Here is a 21,762-nt window from a genome sequence, read left to right on the forward strand (position 1 = left end):
GCCCCTCCTCATTACCCTCAGTCTTCTCTCCTTGCAGCTCCCAGCTGTTACTCCTGCCTCTCCCCGCAGGGTGCAGCTCCCAGCTCACCAGCTCCAGCAGCTGCCACACCAGGAGGAGGCCCAGCCACACCGTATGACCAAGCGGGGCTGGTAAATGATAGCAGAAGTCTGAGGGCATGTGACCCCATGTGCCCCCATACACACACTTCACCTCTGGGTGGAGGAATTAAAATACTACTTAAATATCCCACAGAGAGCACATTGCAGAAGGCCTGAGCTATTGACTGTTTGTCAGTTTAACCCTTGGGCAGGAGCCCTGAGCCACAGACGTCTTACAAGCCTAGCTCCCATCCAGGAGGCCAGAACTGCCTCTTGCCCCATGGCTCAGCTGTAAACCAGGATAACTGATCACCCCACTTGATGCAAGCACCAATTCCCCATTGCCACTGAAGGGGGCACCTCAAAGGAGACCCAAGGAACCCTACACATCCTGATTCAGGACGGGACAATTTTTCAATATCTTGAAATGTTCATGGGAAGGGAAAAACCATTTCCCACACAGCCCTAATAATAATGATACTTTTGCATCTGAGAGGCAGAATTGGGGATCCTGGTGCTGGGGACCCTCAATGGGAGATTAGCCTGGGCAGAAAAGAGGAATTTGGGTGGAGAACTGTGGGGAGTGTGGAAAGAAGAGAAAAGAGGCCAGGGAGCTTAGATGGGAGTAAGGGGAAGTAGAGAAGGAACCTGGAGCTAGGGACCCTCTATGGAGAAGAGATGACCAGGACAATGGATTAGGGGGAGTAGACTCGAGTTTATGTGTTTGGGGAGATTGACTGGGATTGTTGAGGAAATTGGCTTTTGAATGTTGGAGGGGGGCATTAAGACTGACTTTTCTGAATGGATCAGAAATCGATCTTGGGTGTGGATTAATTCGCTTTGGATTGTTCATGTCTTAGCCTTACTACCGCAGTAGTGCCAACGCTCATGATTATTTGTTGTTTTTCTCAGCACTCCAGCTCCGGGAGTCAGGAACCTCAGATTCATTTTAAAGTTGGTGTCTAGTCCTCCTGGTTGCAGAGAAAAGCTTGTATGTATGAAATCTAAAGGCTCAGAACCCCCAAAGGCAAATTCTGTAAAAAGATCCAACATTTATTATTTTTTTAAATCTCAAGATTTTTAAGCCAATCTTTTGATTTTTGGGATCCGACTCATTATTTTTGAATTCTTGTTGGTGGCAAGACTGTGAGGCAGTACATACTACTGTAAAGTTTTGGCTCCCCTGCACTAGACCCTGCCATCTTGTAGTAAAACAAATCAGTAACTGCAGCCGTCTGTAAATATAAGTTGCATTAACCTTATATCAGGGGTGTCCAACCTGTGGCTCTGGGGCCACGTGCAGCTCTTCAGAGGTTAATATGCAGCTCCTTACCTAGGCACTGATTCCAGGGCTGGAGCTATAGATGCTAACTTCCAATATGCTGGGGGGTGCTCACTGCTCTACCCCCTGCTCTGCCCCAAGTCTTGCCCCCACTCCATCCCTTTCTTCAAGGCCCATGCCCCTTTCCCTGAGCCTTGCATGCCCTCGCTCCTCCTCCCCATTGCCTCCTGTGCAAATGAAACAGCTGATTACAGAGGGAGGGGGGAGTAGGTGCTGATGAGAGTAGGGATGCTGGCAGGTGGGAGGCACCTGGGACTGGGGAGCAGATGCAGGGCTGCTGCCGTATTACTGTGGCTCTTTGGCAATGCACATTGGTAAATTCTGGCTCCTTCTCAGGCTCAGGTTAGCCACCCCTACCATATATAAATACAACCTATGAGAGTAAATGCAACAGTGATTCTAGAAACATGCATTCCATTGTGAAACTAATTTACAGTGATGCTAAGGATACTCTTTCAAGTTAGTTTCATTTCCTCTGATTACTGCCTGAGAATGTGGATGGAGTTAGTCACAGAAGTGTAAAAGAAAGAAAATGTATTGCATTGCAAAATCAATTCACAGTGCTGCCACCAGTGGTAAGCTTTTGAGTTACTTTCATTTCTCCTGTTTTCTGTCATCTATTGTGGGTGGAGATGGTGACAAGCTGCAGAGAAAAGAAATTCTGTAAGAGATAGTTTCCTCTTGAACCAAGCTCAACACAGGTAGGAATTTTTCTTTTGCCTCTTTTCAGTAACTGTTTAAAAGTTTGTGGGTATGTTTAGTTCATCTCTTTTCATAGCTAAGTGTGGGTAGGCTGGCAGACACTGCAAGGAAAGCTGAAATAAGAGAGAGGACTAAATGAGTTACTAGGCATAGGCATGTTCCCTATAAAATTATCAGTATCTCTACCAGCATATGGATACAAGATACAAAATAAATACAGAGTTTGTCACCTCTTTATGAGGATGTGCTGGGAGCCAACATTTTAATTTGTTAAAGTATGATCCATTTTTAGATGAGTGTGTGTGAGAGAGAGACAGCCTGGATAACCCTCTAATAGTTTTCAGTGCTGTGATCTGACTTTCATTTCCTGTGGGAGTTTGTGTGAAGTTAAAGTATAGCAAAGAGGATGGGCTTTAGACAGAGGCATAGTTTGACTTCTATATTTGGGGGGCACTGGGGAGCTTAATACTATCAATAGTAGGTATAGGTCTAACTTTCAGATTTACCGATTGACAGACTCCCTCCACAGCCCCATGGACACCCCTGCACTTGCATGGGGACCGACCCCCCATATCTCATCCCCCTTGCCCCAAGGAGGGACCAACAGACCCTCCCCTTCACCCTCCAGGAATCCCCTGCACCCCATAGGGCCCTCCCTAGATCCTGTAGCCCTAGGAAGAGACCAACAGATTCCCTCCCCAGATCCTGCCCCCTCCCACTCCAAGGAGGGATTGACAGATCACCCCTTACTCCCAGAGATTATCTCCTCCACCCTGTATCCCTATAGCCCGTCCCCAGATCCTGCACTCCTGCAGACTCCCCCACACGTCATAGGGAACCCCATGGACCCTGACGGTCCTGGGGAGGGACTGACAGGCCAACCACCCCCTCATTCTTGGGAAGGACCAACAGACCCCTCCCACACTCCCACGGGGAGCCCTCCCTGGCTCCGGCACCCCCTGCCCTAGGAAGGGACTAATGGACACCAATACACACTCCACCCAGGGACACCTTCCCTGCACCCCTCCACAGTGAATCTCCCAGGGTCCCACACCCATCCTGGGGAGGGCTCGACAGAACCCCGTACTCCTCCCCGCTCCCGCACTCCCCTTAGAGAAGCCCCCAGGATCCAGCTCCCTCTCACAGGGACCACTGTACCCTCTATAAGGGACCGACCCTTCCCCAGATCTTGCACCACCTGCCTGGGGGCAGGAATGACAGACCATAGAGAACCTCCCCACGATCCCACACCCCTAACCAAGGGAGGGACTGATAGAGCTCCTCCACATACTGTCCCCAGGGATTCCCCCCAAGACACCTCCCCCCACTCCAGGGAGGGCCCAATAGATGCACCCCTCCCTGTGGACCCTCCTGCACCCCACAGGGACAAACATGACTAACTTCACTTTGGCCACCAGGAAAGGGGCAGGACCCCAATGTGAGTTCCCCACAACTAGGATTCCTCCACCTGGCCACCCCATGGGGGGATTCCCCCTGCTAGGTGACAAACAGGGAGGTGGTGAAGAGTAGAGAGATCCCCTCTCTAACCCCACACTCCTCCTCCCCCTCGCTTCTTGTTGCTGGGGGAGAATCTCCCTGGGCCCCCCATCTAGGGCTGATGCCCCCCACTAGTCTTTGTTCCCCCATTTGGGTGGAGTGACACCCCTCATGTCCCCTCTTATCTGATAGTGATGCCCCCACCAGTCTGTGCTCTGCCACTTTGGGGGGTGACACTCTGCCATGGCCCTTGTTATCCGAGGGTGCCATCCCCGCCCCCAACCAGTCCCTACCCACCCATCTGGAGAGATGCCTCTCATGTTCCCCTAAGACCTAAGGATGACACATGATATCTGGAGTAATGCATCACCACTCCCTGCCCCCACAATATGTAGTGGTGATGCTCTCTGCATCCCCCCTATCCAAGGATGATGTCCTGGTAGCTAGGGTGATACCTCTCCAGTCCCTGACTCCTCACCTCTCTCCTCGCTGCCACCACTGGGGAGTCTCTGCCCCTCCTGGGCTTCAGGGGACAGCAACCTCCTCGTGAGAGTCCCCCCAGGAAGGCAAGGGGGCACTGGCACTGGCGGAACCACTGCTGGGGAGAGGAGTCCCCAACCTCACATTCTGTAATAGGGAATGTGTTGTGTGTCTGTGATGGGAGAGACAGTATGTTTTGGGGTACAGAGAGTGTGTTAGCATGCTGTCTTGTAAGTTCAGACAGCAGCAGGCTCACCTCTCTTTTTCTCTCTCTCTCTCTCTGTCACACACACACACACACACACACACACACAGCCACTCACTCACCCACCCCCCTGCCTCTGCAGCAGGAGCAGTCCACAGTAATGGTTTGCTTTGTGTCCCGGAGCAGATAAACATGCCTACTGTCAGAAACAGAGCTTTGAAAGGGGATATCTGCATGCCTGCAGTCGAATTCAAAACAATGACAAGCGTGACCACTTGACTTCAGGGGATTATGGGATGTTTCCAGAAGCCAATCCCAGCACAGTAACGTAGCACATTGTCCACACTGACACCTGGGCGTTTCAGCCAGGGCGCAGCAAGCACTATGCTTCTTGTGGGGGTGGATTATCAGGAGTGCTCCAGCTGCGGAGTCCAGGCATCCTAAGTGCCTTGCCAGTGTGGACACCTCAGGAGTTAGGGCGCCCAGAACTGATTTAATGTGCTCTAACTTGCAAGTGTAGCCAAGCCCTAAGATGACAGGAGGGAGAGCTCCCTTTGGCATAATTAAACCACCTCTAGTGGGCAATGGGAGAAACTCCTCGGCCGACATAGCACTGTGCACACTCCCACTTAGCCAGCGTAATTTACGTCACTCAAGGGGTTGGAATATTCAAACCCCTGAGCGACGTAAGTTTTATCATTAGAAGTGGTAGTGCAGACATGGCCTAAATTTAGGTCATTTCTTTTAGCACCACAGCTCCAAAACAGTCATGGGAAAGTGAGCAGAATTCTAGTCAGGGTCACTTATTAAAAATGTGTTAATTAATGCCTAATTTAAATTACTAATGATGAAATCAGTGGATGCTATTTCATGGATATTTAGGAATGGATTCATGATACTGGGAGATAAATACATAAAGGCGAAGGAAAAAATTAATCCAGCATTATATTGATAAATGGGGTTACAGGTTGCTCTGGAAGGGAATAATGTGTGACTTTACTAGCAGCAGTCCTGTCCACAACAACAAAGGGGAGGGAAAGAAGGAGGAGAGAATTGTGGAATACTTTTGAAAAATAACTTTTTTTCCCCACAAAATTTGAAAAAAAATCATGCAGCTCTATAGCTAGTTAAAAACGACAATTTTTTCAAAAAAATTCCTTCATTATTTTGCTTATTTTTTTCATTTCCATATGTTGTCCCTATTTCAACCATGTATTTTTCCTTGCATGAGGTATCTCCACTGATCAACAGGGGTTTTCAGGAGCATTTTGGGACTGATTGCTACCCAGTCTAGCTCAGCTGCCTGAGAGCCAGGACTGAAGGCCTGCAAAGTGTTGATTTAAGGTGACTTTAACAATGAAGTTGGACATGCACAACTTTTTCTTGTTCATGAAGTATAAAGAAACCCTAAATGTTTGGGGGGAGGTTGTTGGTTTTTTTAAACTCTGTTGTGTTGTTTTTCCTGCTGCCCCTTTTATGCATTAAAACTGTAACTAATGTCAAGTCTAGTCTTCCCCATCTTGCTATAGGTTTGTTTTTGAAATCCGGAAGTCTGGATCAGCCATTAATTAAAGGGACGAGGGTTATGATACTTCCACTAAAGAATTTTTTCTTCTTATTCTTTTTTCAAGCATCTCACTTAAGTAAGGTTTTAATAAAACAAACATCTCCTCCATTTTTAAAACAACTGCATTAAAGAAAAAAAAAATCACTGCCTCTGTCAGTCTAGTAACTGTGAGATCATGAACCTCCTATTTCTCCAGACATTCTTCCAGGACAAAGAGGGGAGACAAGACCTGAATTTTTACTACATTAAAACTAAACAGGAAAAGAAAAAAAGAGTAAACTTCCAATTCTCCTTTTCACAATATAATGCAGGAAAAAGGCTACAACCCCTTTTTTTCTTTTACAGGCCACTTGTAAGCAAAGGGAGTGTCCCCAAGAAGCAGAGCCTCCAGGACACTTGTAAAGAGCCAGCCACTAGTTGTCCAGATTTGTCCTTTAGAAAAATGAAATGGCCTGGGGCTGACACAAGTAGCTACGTGGGAGCCTTGGCCAGGGGTGCCATTTAAGGAGGGTGGAGGGATTCCTCCTTCCCCTCCCAAGTTTCATACCAGAGGTCTGCTCGCAGCACACACCCCAGCCCCAGTCGGAGCTCTTACCTACTGCACCATGCAGGCAGGTCCCCTCCTCCAGGAGCTGGGGTTGTCCGGTTGCGGCTCCCACAGTCAGTTTCCTTCACTGCACTAGGGCCTCTGGGGATGGGTCAGGCAAGTAAAGAGTCAGTCAAGGTGGGAGGGGAAGCAAAGGGGCCCCGGTTGTGGTGGGGAAGAAGCAGAGAATCCCCAGTGATGGGGCGGGGGTTGGAACCTGGGGGAGCCGGTAGGGTGGGAAAGGGGAGTCAATCTCTAGGGAGAGATGAGGGCCCAGGGTTGTGGCCCTGAGGGAGAAGCAGCTGAGGGAGAAAAGATGCTGGGGCAAGGATCCTGAGGGACGGGAAGTGAAAGAAGGGGTGGGGGCTAGGAGCAGTTAAGTGGGTCTTGGGGTCTGTTTGCTCTGAGAGAAGCAGGGCGCATCCTCACCTCTCACTGGGAAGAGGCTGGGGACAGACCCCACTAAGCTAATGCAGTCTCTCAACTGGCTAATGTGCTCTCTGCCTTCCTCCCCGTCTCTCTGACTTTAGCGTAACTTATACTTTGATCCTGCAGTGCGGCTCATGTGTGTGCAGGGGTTTCTTTAGCTCTCTGCTCCTGGGGGAATCTTTTGTGTTGTCTGTATTGTTACAGACCTACATGCTGACAGGTATTTTGAAATAAATCACCAAAATAATTGAAATGGGTGTGATTATATTGTGTTATTTTGACAAATATAGTATGTGGGATTTTAAAATATGCACAGAATTTTTAATTTTTTGGTGCAGAATTCCCACAGGAGCAAAATAAGGGGTCAGAACCTCAGCTGGTATAAACCAACATAGATCCAGTGGTTTGAAAAGAATTACACCAGCTGGTTCCAGACCCAACCAATAACAATATTGTTCTGACTTTGTCCATAGTTGTTGTTATTGCAGAGCTGAATCCACTCAAGCCCATCTATAATTTCAGGAGCAGTACTGAAGAGTTGCTGGACTAGACATTTGCTTTTCAGTGACAGTTAATGAACAAATCCCAGGGCTGCTGGGCATCTTCATCTGGGAAGCAAAGAAGCAGGCAGGTAGTGCATAAAAGGTCACAGTGAGCAATGCAGGCACAGGCAGGGCCTGGAGCTAACTTGATCACCAATGAATCACAAGCAGCAGCCCAGGGGGCAGAGTCTGAGAATTATCATCAAGAAAAGATGAAACAGCAAGAGGGAGTCTCTGATCTCGAAGAGCAACAGACTAAGGCAAGTCAGATACTTGGCACTTGAGTGAAAACTGACACCTCTTCTGAGATTTTAATGCTCAGTTGCTGCTGTCATTTAGGGCTGAATTTTCAACCGTCTGACTTCACTTCTACACACATGATTTGCGGGCACGGATCAAAATAATTCTGTCTCTGTGTGTGAAAGTCTGGGCACCAATCCTGCAAACACTGATGCACATGTTTAACTTCATGCACGTGTGTAAATCCCTTTGACTCGTATAATACTTTGTAAATCATATGTGTAAATCTTTTCAGGATCAGGGGCCAGGTACTCAGTCGTGTAATTACTAAGGGCATGGCTACACTTGCAGATGTAGAACACTGTGTGTTAAACCAGCCCTCTGAGAGCTGAGTAGGGAAAGCGCTGTAGTGTGTTCACACTGTCCAATTCAAGTGCACTGGCGCATTAGTAGCTCTTGCAATGCCACAGAGAACAGTTCGTTGTGATAGCTGTCCCAGCATTCAAGTGGCTGCAACATGCTTTTCAAATGGGGGTGAGGTGTGACAGGGAGTGTGTTGTGTGTATATGGGGGGGGAAAGAGTAGGTTTTTGGGGTGCTGAGAGTATGTCAGCATGCTGTCTTGTAAATTCAGACAGCAGCAGACCACCCTGCCTCCCCTTCTCTCACACACCCTCACAGCAAGCAGCATTCCACAGTAATGGTTGCTTTGTCTCGGAGCAGATAAGCATGCTGGCTGTTAGAAACAGCACTTTGAAAGGGGATATCCGCATGCCTGCAGCAGAGTTCAAAACAATGACAAGAGTGGCCACTTGACTTCAGGGGATTATGGGACGTTTCCAGAGGCCAATCACAGCGCAGTAATGCAACATATTGTCCACACTGACATCTGGGCATTTCAGCCAGGGCGCAGCAAGCTCTATGCTTCTCGTTGGGGTAGATTACCAGGAGTGCTCCAACTGTGGAGTCCAGGCATTCTAAGTGCCTTGCCAATGTGGACGGGTTGAGAGTTAGGGCACCTGGGCTGCTTTAACGTGCTCTAACTTGCAAGTGTAGTCAAGCCCTAAGATTTGCACCTGCATTTCATGTACAGATTTTTTTTTTAAATGTAGGCATCAAAAATAGAAGGGCCACAGCCTAACTCCAACTTTCCCCTAGAATGTTTACCTTAATGAATATTCACAATAAAAAACTTTAAACAGATATTATGGGATTTGGGTTTTTGTTCTTCTACATGAGGCTCCAGTTCATGGTAGAAATACCAAGGCTCTTATTTAATATTTCCTATGTTTAACACTGAGAAAACCAGAATAGATATTTGAAAAGTTTATACTAAAGTTAATAAAGCAGTTAAATAATAACTTTATTAGATAATAAGTATTGCAGTTATGATCTGGGGGTTCAAAAGCATTTTCTCCTGGTGATAAATAAAACAATACTTATCACTAAAGATAGTGATTCTGTATTTCTTTTCATATATTTATTTCCTGAAATAGTGTTTTTAATTCAGGCTGGAAGATAAGAATTTAGCTCTTTATCTCTATACACAGATACCAAATTTCAGATTAATAGAGGAAGCTGCCTGACCTGTTAAATCATAAAATTAGGGCTGTCAAGTGATTTAAAAAGTTAATCACAATTAATCATGTGATTAATCATGCTGTTAAACTATAGAATACCATTTATTTTAAATATTTTTAGATTTTTACTATATTTTCAAATACATTTTCAGTTACAACTTAGAATACAAAGTGTGCAATGCTCACTTTTTATATTTTTATTACAAATATTTGCACTGTAAATGTATGATGCATTATAAATAAATGAAAGAAAAAAAAAGCAGGTGCCAAAAAATAACTGAACAAAGTGCATTTGATGGGGTGTTGTTCTTGCTTTTCTTGTTGTGTAGTCACTTGCTAATTTATAAAATTCAGTAATTTGCAATAGATATTTCAGCCATTGGTGCAAATTAGCTAAATTTTGCTGAATTTACAGAAATGTGTTTACCTTGTCAAGAATAGTACAGAAGGCTTGTAGCTCACAGTACAAAGCGAGTGGTATGGTGGGATGAAGTACAGTTTGCTGCTGATGTACATCATTTATGGCATAGACATGTTTAACTATGTCTGATTCTGTGAAACAAGCTCAAATGAAATGTAATGTTATTCTTACAGAATGCAGAACACATCTTGTACAACTACTATGAGGAGAAAATCCGTCCCTGTATTGATCTCATTGACTCCCTGAGAGCACTTGGAGTAGAAAAGGACCTGGCTTTGCCAGCAATTGCAGTGATTGGAGACCAGAGTTCTGGAAAAAGCTCAGTTCTAGAAGCCCTGTCTGGAGTCGCTCTTCCTAGAGGCAGTGGTAAGAATTTACCTCTTAGCTTTTCATGTCAGAAATCTGACTCTTCCCAAAGTTGCAGTGGTGTGTTTCTATCTGATATTCATGTCAGTTTGGGGACCCTGAAAGTTGGGTTTAGATCCATCCCTGGCACAACCCGAAAGAATTTGTATTTTCCCAATCCCATCATTCAGAAAACACCGTTATGATGAGAACTGTGCGACAACTGGAATATCCCTTGTGTGAAACAATTTTTGGAAATGTTATTTTGAGTCAATTGAAACATTGAGATTCAATAACATCAAAATGTTTTGTTTCAATGTTGACTTTGTGTTCTATTATAACTTAGAATATAAAATAAAAATTGAAACAGAGTCATCTGAAATAAAAAAAAAAAATCAAAGTCAATAGTTTAGGTTTTTCTAAATTAAATTTGGAAAAGTCAACACATCCCCCTGCAACATAAAGGAAAGATGATACAGAACTGGGGAGCTGGAAATCAAATCAGTGTCTTAGATATCTGTATACTAATGTGAAAAGTATGGGGAATAAGCAGGAACTCAAAATGCTAGTAAATAAATACAACTGACATAGCTGGCATCAGAGAGACTTGGTGGGATAATATGCATGTCTGGACAATTGATATAGAAGGATACAGCTTGCTCAGGAAGGACAGGCAGGGAAAAAAGGGAAGAGATGTTGCCTTATATATTAAACATGTATACACTTGGACTGAGGTTGAGATGGAAATAGGAGACAGACTTGCTGAAAGTCTCTGGGTAAAGATAAAAGGGGTAAAAAACAAGGATGATGTCATGGTATGGGTCTACTACAGACCACCTAACCAGATGGATGAGGCATTTTTTAAACAATTAACAAAATCATCCAAAGCATAGGACTTGATGGTGATGGGGGATTTCAACTACCCAGACATTTGTTGGGAAAATAACAGCAGGGTACAGATTGTCCAACAAGATCTTGGAATGTATTGGAGACAACTCTTTATTTCAGCAGGTGGAGAAAGCTACCAGGGGAGAGGCTGTTCTACATTTGATTTTGACAAATAGGGAGGAACTGGTTGAGAATTTGAAAGTGGAAGGTAGTTTTGAGTGAAAGTGATCATGAAATGATGCAAGTTCATGATTCTAAGGAATGGTAGGAGGGAGAACAGCACAATAAAGACAATGGATTTCAAGAAGGCAGACTTAGCAAACTCAGGGAGTTGTAGGTAAGAGTGCTTGGGAAGCAAGTCTAAGAGGAAAAACAATTGAGGACAGTTGGCAGTTTTTCAGAGACACGTTATTAAAGGCAAAAGAGCAAACTATCCCACTGCATAGGAAAGATAGAAAGTATGGGAAGAGACCTCCGTGGCTTAACCAGGAGATCTTCAATGATCTAAAAATCAAAGAAGAGTCCTACAAAAAGTGAAAACTAGGTCAAATTACAAAGGATGGACATAAACAAATAACACACGTATGTAGGGACAAAGTTAGAAAGGCCAAGGCACAAAACGAGATCAAACTAGCTAGAGACACAAAGGGTAACAGGAAAACATTCTACAAATACATTAAAAGCAAGAGGAAAGCCACAGACAGGGTAGGCCTGTTATTCAATGAGGGTGGAGGGAATAACAACAGAAAATGTGGAAATGGCAGAGGTGCTTAATGACTTTTGTTCCTTCCTAAATAGAGTACAATCAGTTACACACATACAAAATGGGAAATGACTGCTTAGGAAGGAGCACTGCGGAAAGGGGTCTGGGAGTCATAGTGGACCACAAGCTAAATATGAGTGAACAGTGTAACACTGTTGCAAAAAAAGCAAACATCATTCTGGGATGTATTAGCAGGAGCGTTGTAAGCAAGACTCGAGAAGTAAATTTTCCGCTCTGCTCCACGCTGATTAGGCCTCAGCTGGAGTCTTGTGTCCAGTTCTGGGAGCCATATTTCAGGAAAGATCTGGACAAATCGGATAGAGTCCAGAGAAGAGCAACAAAAATGATTAAAGGTCTAGAAAACATGACCTATGAGGGAAGATTGAAAAAATAGGATTTGTTTAGTCTGGAAAAGAGAAGACTGGGAGGGGACATGATAGCAACAGTTTTCAAGTACATAGAAGGTTGTTACAAGGAGGAGGGAGAAAATAAGTTTAAATAGCTTAAATAGCAGCAAGGGAGGTCTAGGTTGGACGTTAGGAAAACTTCCTAACTCTCAGGGCTGGTCTACACTAGGGGTAAAATCGATTTTAGATAAGCAATTTCAGCTATGTGAATAATGTAGCTGAAGTTGAATATCTAAAATCGATTTACTCACCCGTCCTCACCGCGTGGGATCGATGTCCGCGGCTCGCCATGTCGATTCCGGAACTCCGTTGGGGTTGGTGGAGCAATTGATTTTAATGCGCCGATACGGCGCGTAGTCTAGACGTGGCCTCAGAGTGGTTAAGTACTGGAGTAAATTGTGTTGGGAGCTTTTGGAGTCTCCATCACTGGAGATTTTAAGAGCAGGTTAGACTGGGGCAGGCAAACTTTTTGGCCTGAGGGCCGCATCCAGTTTCCAAAATTGTGTGGAGGGCCGGTAAGGGGAGACTGTGCCTCCCCAAACAGCCAGGCGTGACCCGGCCCCCACTCCCTATCTGCCCCCTCCGCTTCTCTCCCCCTGACAGCCTCCTCCCCGGACTCCTGCCCCATCCAATCCCCCCATTCCCTGACTGCCCTATCCAATCTCTCTCTCCTTCCTGACTGCCCCCCCCCGGAACCCCTGCCCCTATTCAACCCCCCTGTTCCCCCGTGACTTCCCTGACCCCTATCATCCCCCCCATCCCCTAATCACTACCCCGAACTCCCCTGCCCTCTATCCAACCTCCCCTGCTGCTGGCCCCTTACTGCGCTGCCTGGAGCACCAGTGGCTGGCAGCGCTACAGCTGCGCTGCCTGGCTGGAGCCAGCCACGCCACCGTGCAGCACAGAGCACTGGGTCAGGCCGAGCTCTGCAGCTGCTCTGCCCCAGGCGCTGGCATCCCCACTGCCCAGAGCATTGCACTGGTGGCGGGGTGAGCTGAGGCTGTGGGGGAGGGGGAACCACAGGGGAGGGGCCGGGGGCTAGCCTCCCCAGCCAGGAGTTCAGGGACCAGGCAGGAGGGTCCCACGGGCCATAGTTTGCTCACCTCTGGGTTAGACAAACACCTGTCAGGGATTGTTTAGAATTAGATAATACCTAATCCTGCCATGAGTGCAGGGGACTGGACTAGATGAACTCTTGAGGTCCCTTTCAGTTCTATGATTCTATGTACATTTTGATTTTGTTGAATCAAAATTTTCTGATTCAGAACATTGCTGGAAATTGTCAGAAAATTTTTGACCAGTTCAAATTATGACCATATGCTCGAGCAGTAAGTCACTTTTTCCAGTCAGGTGGGAAACATCTAGATGTGTTCTACTAGGTAAGATGGACTATTTGTGGTGCAGAAGGATGCCCATCCTTACTCATTACAATAAATAAAACAAACAAACTGCGAACTCCCGACCAGTTGAAAAATCTCTCTCAATTCCTCAGTAAATATTTGAATTTTTATCACTTTTGCTATAGTATATCTAATTTTTGCTTTATCATCATGGTTGATCTACACAGATCAGGAAACATATTACGGAAACATTTTTAGTTGAAGAAATGCATTTGTTTAGATCTCTTCGTAACCAGCACCCAATTCCAATCACTGCAGGATATAAAGGGGACTTGATCCGTTTGCTTAGTTATGTTTTCAGGGGGATTGCCGCATTCAGTGAGTATGTTACTGAAATTCCCCAAGAAATCTAATACACCTCCACAGTTTCAGGATGACTCATATTTGGTGGACAGTAATGTCTCAAGCACATAAAACTATTTTCTGATAACATCCAGTGTTTTAGTGTATTCCACACCATCCTTTATGCCAAGATGCAGCTTTTAATTTTGTTTTCCATAGGCTCTATTTTCATATTTAAAATAAAGTTTTCCTTCATCAGAGCTACAGAAAGATTTTAAACACAGACCAATGCCTTAGAACAGTGGTTTTCAGACTTTGGGTTGTGACCCAGTACTGTGAAGGCACAGAATGTGGAATGCACTGGGTCGCCTTGCTCAGCACTCAGGGACCTGGCAGCTGGCCAGTAAAAACTGGTAGTCCCCACCTGTTCTGACACCGTGCTGCACCCCGGAAGCAGCCAGCAGCTGTTCCAGCTCCTAGGCAGGGGGGCCATGGGGCACTGCATGCTGCCCCCACCCTAAGCACTGCAGTGCCTCCAGGCAAGAGCCATATGGAGCCAGACCTGCTGCTGGCTGCTTCCGGGGCGCAAGCAGTCTGTGGTTCCAGGAAGAGACAGGAAGCCTGCCTCTGCACCTCACCTGCACCACTGACCAGGAGCCACCGGAGCTAAGCCTGTGCCCCAACCCCACACCCCAATCCTTTGCCACAGCCCTGATCTCCCTCCTAAAACCAGACCCCCCTCCTGCACCCCAAGCCCCTCATCCCCAGCACCATCCCAGAGCCTGCACCCCCAGCCAGAGCCTCATCCCCCTGTACTCTAACCCCCTACCCCAATCCAGAGTCCCCTCCAACACCCCGAACCCCTCATTCCTCACCCCAACCCTCTGCTCCAGCCCTGAGCCCCCTCCCACAGCCCAACCCCTCATCCACAGCTCCATTGGGGCATGGCCATCAACAATTTTCTTCAACTAGGTTGCCAGAAAAAAAGTGTGAAAACCACTGCCTTAGAACATCTGTTGCACTTCTCCCTTTGCATGTCTTTACCATGGGTTGGTATATCTCCATTTCAGCTATCTGAGGAGCATGTATCAGTGCAACACTCCTTCTGCAGTATTATTAGCAGAAGTAATTGTGTGGAGTGAAACCTTTTGAAAGGGAATCAACACTGCTACCTAGCCAGATAATAGCAACTTTTGTTCCAAAGAACATAAGAATGGCCATACTGGGTCAGACCAAAGGTCCATCTAGCCCAGTATCCTGTCTTCTGACAATGGCCATATCCAGGTGCCCCAGAGGGAATGAACAGAACAGGTAATCATCAAGTAATCCATCCCCTGTTACTAGAGTGACCAGACATCAAGTGTGAAAAAATCAGGACAGGGGTGGAGGTTAATAGGTGCCTATATAAGACAAAGCCCCAAATATCAGGACTGTCCCTATAAAATCAGGACATCTGGTCACCCTACCTGTCATCCATTCCCAGCTTCTGGCAAACAGAGATGAGGAACATCATCCCTGCCCATCCTGGCTAACACTTCCTTATTTACTTTCTTCACACCACTCATGATTTTATAGACTTCAATCCTATCCCCCCTTAGTCGCCTCTTTTCCAAGCTGAAAAGTCCCGATCTTATTAATCTCTCCTAACACAGAAGCTGTTCCATACCCCTAATAATTTTTGTTGCCCTTTTCTGAACCTTTTCCAATTCCAATATATCTTTTTTGAGATGGGACGATAACATCTGCACACAGTATTCAAGTTGTGGGCATAGCATGGATTTAGATAGAGGTGATTTGATATTTTCTGTCTTATTATCTTTCCCTTTCCTAATGATTCCCAACATTCTGTTAGCTTTTTGACTGCCACTGCACACTGAGTGGATGTTTTCAGGGAACTATCCACGACTCCAATATCTCTCTCTTGAGTGGTAACAACTAATTTAGACCCTGTGAGGGTTTACGCCCCTGGCTGTGGGGAAATATGTCCCAATAGCCAGAGTCTCTAGGATCACCCCTGGTTGCCAGGCAGAATGGCCCAATGGCCAGAGTCTCCAGGATCACCCCTAGCTGCCGGGCAGTACAGCCCAATGGCCAGAGTCTCTCCTGCTCAGCCACGCCTTGGCCCACAGCCTTAACAACAATGTAGGACCTTGACACTGGCTTGGGGGTGGGGGTCCTACCAAAATACACTGAGGCTTACCGGGGGCAAGGTACCAGTCTGTCACCCCACCCCTCCGGGTCACTTCCTACTGGCTTGAGAGTTGGGGTATCCCACAAGTCCCAAAGTTCTCCACGAGTCTCCAGGTCCATCGTCTCCTCAGGCTCCTCCCGCAGCAGGGCTTTGTGCTGGCCAGGGGAATCTTCAGTTCCCAGCAAGTTCAAGGGTGGTGGCTGGTCCTCTGCAGGAGCTTCCAGGATAAGTTCTTCTCCTGCAGCCGCCAGCCCAGACTTAGCTGAAGTCCCTCCTTTTATACTCCCAGAGCACTTAGAGCATGTCCAGTATGAACAGGGCGGGACTTCCTCCATCAGAGCTACTGGTCTGACGCTGCTGGGGCTAGTGCAGGGCGGGGCTGCACCGTCACAGACCCCATCATTTTATATGTATAGTTTGGATTACGTTTTCCAACGTGTAATACTTTGCATTTATCAACACTGAATTTCATCTGCCATTTTGTTATACAATCACCCAGTTTTGTGCAATCCCTTTGTAGCTCTTTGTAGTCTGCTTTGGACTTAACTATCTTGAGTAGTTTTGTATCATCTATAAATTTTGCCCCCTCACTATTTACCTCTTTTTCCAGATCATTTATGAATATGTAGAATAGTACCAGTCTCCATTCTGAAAACTGACCATTTATTCTTATCCTCTATTTCCTATCTTTTCACCAGTTACCAGTCCATGAGAGGACTTTCCTTCTTATCCCATGACATCTTACTTTGCTTAAGAGCCTTTGGTGAGGGACCTTGTCAAAGCCTTTTTGAAAATCTAAGTGCACTATATCCACTGGCTCCCCCTTGTTCACATGCTTGTTGACCCACTCAAAGAATTCTAGTAGATTGGTGAGACATGAGTTCCCTTTACAAAAACCATGCTGACTCTTCCCTAACAAATTATATTCATCTATGTGTCTGAAACTCTAGTAAAAAACAGAATTATCAACCAGTTTGCCCGGTATTGAAGTCAGGCTTACTGGCCTGTAATTGCCAGGATCACATCTGGACCCCTTTTTAAAAATTGGCATCACATTAGCTGTCCTCCATTCATTTGGTAAAGAAGCAGAATATGAGCCCTGTGCTTGCACAGGAGGACAATCACCTGCAGCTCTCATGACCCAAGCAGCAGTATGGGCATGCAAAAGACCTTCTGACAGCATCTGCTGAAGCTAGTGTCTAAATGGGAGACACATGTGTTGTGTTCCAGATATTTACAAAAGACAATATGTTAAAGCTCTGCAAAAGGTGTTGTTATTCTGAGCCACTTTACTCTGTCTAACAACAGAAGAACTGCCAGGGACACGGCAGGTAAACCACAGTACTTCCAGAGCACTCTTCTGCATCTTTGCTTCATCTTCACACCTTTGGGGTGTGAGGTTGGCCAGACTGAAAGTCTCCTCCTTTTTTTATCTGTCAAGTTTGGCTGCTATTCCCGAAGGGAAGGTGCCATGGAGATTAATAGAGTTGAAACCAATAGGGGTCTATGAAAATGAAAATCAAGACTGGATGTTTTTCTAAAAGATATTCACTAGCATGACAGGAAGATATTGGCCTGATGCAGAAATCACTGGGTGCAATTCTATGGCCTGTGTTATGTAGGTGGTCAAATTACATGGTCAAAATGGTCCTTTCTGGCCTTAACATTTATTAAAATTAAACAGGGTTCTGTAGAAATTACTCTTAAAAACCTATAGAAATTAATAAATGTATAGATATTTTAAAAATAATCCCATAGAATACAACACAAAATCATTTCTCTACTATAGAACAAGATCAGGGTACAAATCTCTAGTAGGGATATACTTACAATGGCTGTGCAAGGTGTAAAGCATCTAGCATACATACACACACCTTTAAAGTTTCTTCTCTCTTCAGATATATATTACTGGTTTCCATTACCCACTTTAACTATATGAAATAGCTTTCAAACAAATGTGAAATCTTTCAAAACAAAAAGAACTTTTAAAATATGGTCACTGCGCAGAGCTACATACAAATGGGATGATAGTTTTCCTCACTGCCCTACCAATGCTCAGCATGCTTTCCAACTAATCCTGAAACACTTTGGGCATTCTTCTGCATACTGTGGGAAAAGCTACATTCTGTGGGGTGCTCTGTACCCATTCAACGTAACAAGGATGATAGTTAACAGAATTATTCTCTTTATGGACAACTGCAGGTATTGTTACCAGATGTCCCTTAGCGCTCAAACTGAAAAAACTGGCTCCTCAGCAGGAATGGAAAGGGAAAATTAGTTACCTGAATATTGATGAAGAACTTCACGATCCCTCAGTGGTGGAAAAGGAAATAAGAAAAGGTAAGTGCTATTTATTGCATTCTGATTTAATTCATCAGATCCTCCTTTTCATCCTTTATTCCCTTCTGTTAGGCAGCATAACATTTCCCAGATTACCACCTTGATCATGACTGCTGAGAATGCCAAAAATACAGGGAGCCACATTCACAGTGGGTTGCAGCATTTTACATCAGAAGTGATTTGCTCCAGGAGTTTTCAGACCAGCTCAGACCATAGTGTATCCTTGCACTTGGCAATGGCCAATACCTAGTATTCTCAGGGAAGACAAAAAAACATGTAGCTAGCTAGTTGTAGTGTTCCACATGATGGGAGAAAACATTTCTCCTACTCCTAAGGGCTATCAACTTACGCTCTGAAGCTTAACATTTCATTGTCCTTGTCGTAGCTTGCATACTTACATACATTGTTACTGGTCATGACATTGTTTGGTTTTAAGTATATGTCACTGTGCCTACGTGGGACTTAGCCGCAAATGCCAGCTCAGGACAGACTGCGGAGAAACAGAGAAGGCACACTCTAAACTGGTGGTTTTCCTGTCATTAAAGCTTATCTAGCCAGTAACAAAAAGTGAGTTCTTGTATCATCATACTGGCTAACAAGGAGCCAAAACCACAGTCTCCTTAGGCATTCTAGTCCCTGGCTCACCACCCAGACCACTGGACTTTATGACAAAATGTTTCTGAAAACCAGATTCACCGTACATAAGGTTCTTCTAATTCCAAAGGGTCAGACACACATGCCAGGTCAAATTATAAACATTAGCATTTTACCAAATACAACACAAATGCCAATCCTTTAGTAATCTAAAACTAAAAGATAATTGATATAAAAGAAGAGAGTTATTAAATGATTAAAATGATCACATACAACAGATTTTAGAGTCTGTAGGTCAGGACCATAGCAGCGATGGTAAGTCTGCTAGCTTGCAAAAAGTCTCTCTGGATCACCCAAACAAGTTGGAGGTCACCAGTCCCTTGTTCAAAGCTTCCTTGTTAGAAATTACAGTCCAGAGGGGTGACGTAGGAATGTAGACAAAGTAGTGATGTCATGTTATCTTCTTTTATACTTTCAGCCCACGTGCTTGGAAAGTTGCTGGCAACAAGATGGATTCTTAGGTCGCATGTACTTATCACACATCTTGCTGAGTCACTGGGCAGTGATTGCCTCAGTGCTAGAGTGATCATACATCCCATTTTGGCAGGGACAGTCCCTTTTTTAAACCCTGTCCAGCTCTCCTGACTTATTTGGCAAAATGGGGTATTTGTCCCATTTGTTCTTGTCAACTTGATCAGTTGGCAAGAGCAAACATGACAAATTCCTGCTTTTGTCAAAAAAGGTGGGTGTGGAGGAATGTTTGGGGTGGGGGAAGGGGAAGGCAAGCACCAACACCAGCCCTAGCCTTTGACAAATAAGGTCACCCTATCCAGTAAGTGTGTTGCCGATCGCCCGAGCCCTGCCTGCCCCCTGGGAGAGAGGAGAGAGGCTCGGGTGAGTGACTTGGGCCAGCCTCATGGGGAAGAAAGAGAGGGACGGCCCTGCGCCATATCCTGTCTTCTTTTTTGGAAATATGGTCACCATGCGCAGTGCCCTCTGAAATCTCTACAAGAGAAACTCACTGGCTGAGTTGAGTCTCTTCAATGGCCCATCAACACATGGATGGTTAGAACTGATGGAAATCTGATTTGGGGGGCAGGGGGTTACCCAGGAATACATCACATGTTTAAGATACAAATACATAGCAAATATTCGTAACTTCCCATACAAATATGATACATGCATATAAACAGGATTATTATACTTAGCTGTCTATTGTCTAAATCTGATAAATGTATACTATGATGCTATATAAAAGGAAGGTGACCATCAACAGTGATTATATATGGTCACTTTCCTTTTATACTGCATATTGTGTACATTTATTCTCTAAGGTTTTCAAGAAATAATAATAATTAAAAAAAAATCTGGTAAGGTGGTGACATAAAAGTCAAATAGGCTAATTATGCGTCTGAAGGTTTCTCATGAGAAATTATTTACTTTGGTATCAAGAAACAGCAGCAACACACAGCTATAAAATGATGTAGTTATGTAGAATTAACAAATCAGTCGCATGTACTAGCAGGCTTCTGCGAGGTGGTGTTTGATTTAGACAGTGTGGTCTGATGGTTAAAGCAAAGTATTGGCACTCAATATCCTTCCAGTCTGTTCATGGCTCTGCCACTGCTTTGCTATATGACCTTGGACAGGTCACTTAATCTCTGTGCCTCACTTTATCCATTTATAGAATGTGTATAATAATCCTTTGCTATCTTGCAAAAGATTAATTAATGTGTGTCCAGCATTTTGAAGATGAGGAAGCAATTATGTAAATACTAAGTATTTTATTATATCACTATATTATTTTTATAAGTTATTTCCAGATATTTGATTTTTGTACATTGAGATTTCTGACAGTTTAATTCAGAGACCAAGGATCATCAACCTTTGGCATGCAGCCCGTCAGGAAATCCACTGGCTGGCTGGGACGGTTTGTTTACCTGCAGCTGATCTCAGCCCCTGTTGGCCTGCAATGGTGAACCGTGGCCAGTGGGAGCTGCGATAGGCCGAACCTGTGGACAGTGCATGTAAACAAACAGTCCTGGACCACCAGCGAATTTCCCTGATGGACTGCATGCCAAAGGTTGTCGATCCCTGTCATAGACAATGTATTCTTCAATTTTTATTAAGGCTCAAATCCTGGAAAGGAGTCTATTGATTTCCATGGGATTTTTGCCTGGGCAGGATTGTCCCCCAAAATGCTTTTTTTTTTTTTAATTAAAAAATTTTCTTTTAAAGAAAAGGTGCAACAGGAGCTTTCCAGTTCTGATATGTGCTAATCTGAAATTCCCATGAGGAGTTTCTAAAATTTGCTTTTCTTGTCTTTCCCTTTCCTCCTTTGTAGCCCAGAATGCAATGGCTGGTGAAGGAGTGGGCATTAGCCATGAATTAATTTCCCTAGAAATTAGCTCTCCGAATGTTCCAGATCTGACACTGATTGATCTTCCAGGGATTGCTAGAGTGGCTGTAGGGAATCAGCCACAAGACATTGGAGAACAGGTAATGCACATACATGTTCTGAGCTAGGAAACAGCAAAGTTACATTAGTAGGGATCTAATGCACAAATTATCTTAAACAGAAGGTTTTACTGGAGGATCTAGACAATAATGTTCTATACAGTTCACTTAGCTCATAACCAGCATTAAATATGTTGTAGACAACACACAGGACAGTTATTGGTGGAGGAAGTGCTGAAAATAAGAGTGATGGTCACTTAGAATGAAACCCATGCTGGTCAGCCCTACAGACAAAATTCAGCAAAAGGATAGCTCAAAACTAAAGAAATTTCTATCTAGTGTATTCTTCTACAACTGAGGATCATGTTGCGTAGTAAGGAAAAGATAAACTGGCTCCATTATTAAT

The 21,762-nt window shown here is 44.8% G+C and overlaps 1 protein-coding gene across 1 annotated transcript in view; it reads left to right on the forward strand.

Annotated features, from left to right (window-relative positions):
• The first annotated feature begins 7,357 nt into the window (after window positions 1-7,357).
• The window catches only part of LOC116821855 (interferon-induced GTP-binding protein Mx2-like), a 28,457-nt gene continuing 14,052 nt past the window's right edge, over window positions 7,358-21,762 (forward strand). The window contains exons 1-4 of the mRNA XM_032775315.2: window positions 7,358-7,709; window positions 9,863-10,055; window positions 18,168-18,305; window positions 21,244-21,398. Of these exons, the coding sequence (XP_032631206.1) occupies window positions 7,566-7,709; window positions 9,863-10,055; window positions 18,168-18,305; window positions 21,244-21,398 (630 nt within the window). The 5' untranslated portion in view covers window positions 7,358-7,565. The remainder of the gene's footprint in view (window positions 7,710-9,862; window positions 10,056-18,167; window positions 18,306-21,243; window positions 21,399-21,762) is intronic.

The sequence above is a fragment of the Chelonoidis abingdonii genome, chromosome 1 (assembly GCF_003597395.2).
Source record: "Chelonoidis abingdonii isolate Lonesome George chromosome 1, CheloAbing_2.0, whole genome shotgun sequence".
Classification (NCBI taxonomy): Eukaryota; Metazoa; Chordata; order Testudines; family Testudinidae; genus Chelonoidis; species Chelonoidis abingdonii.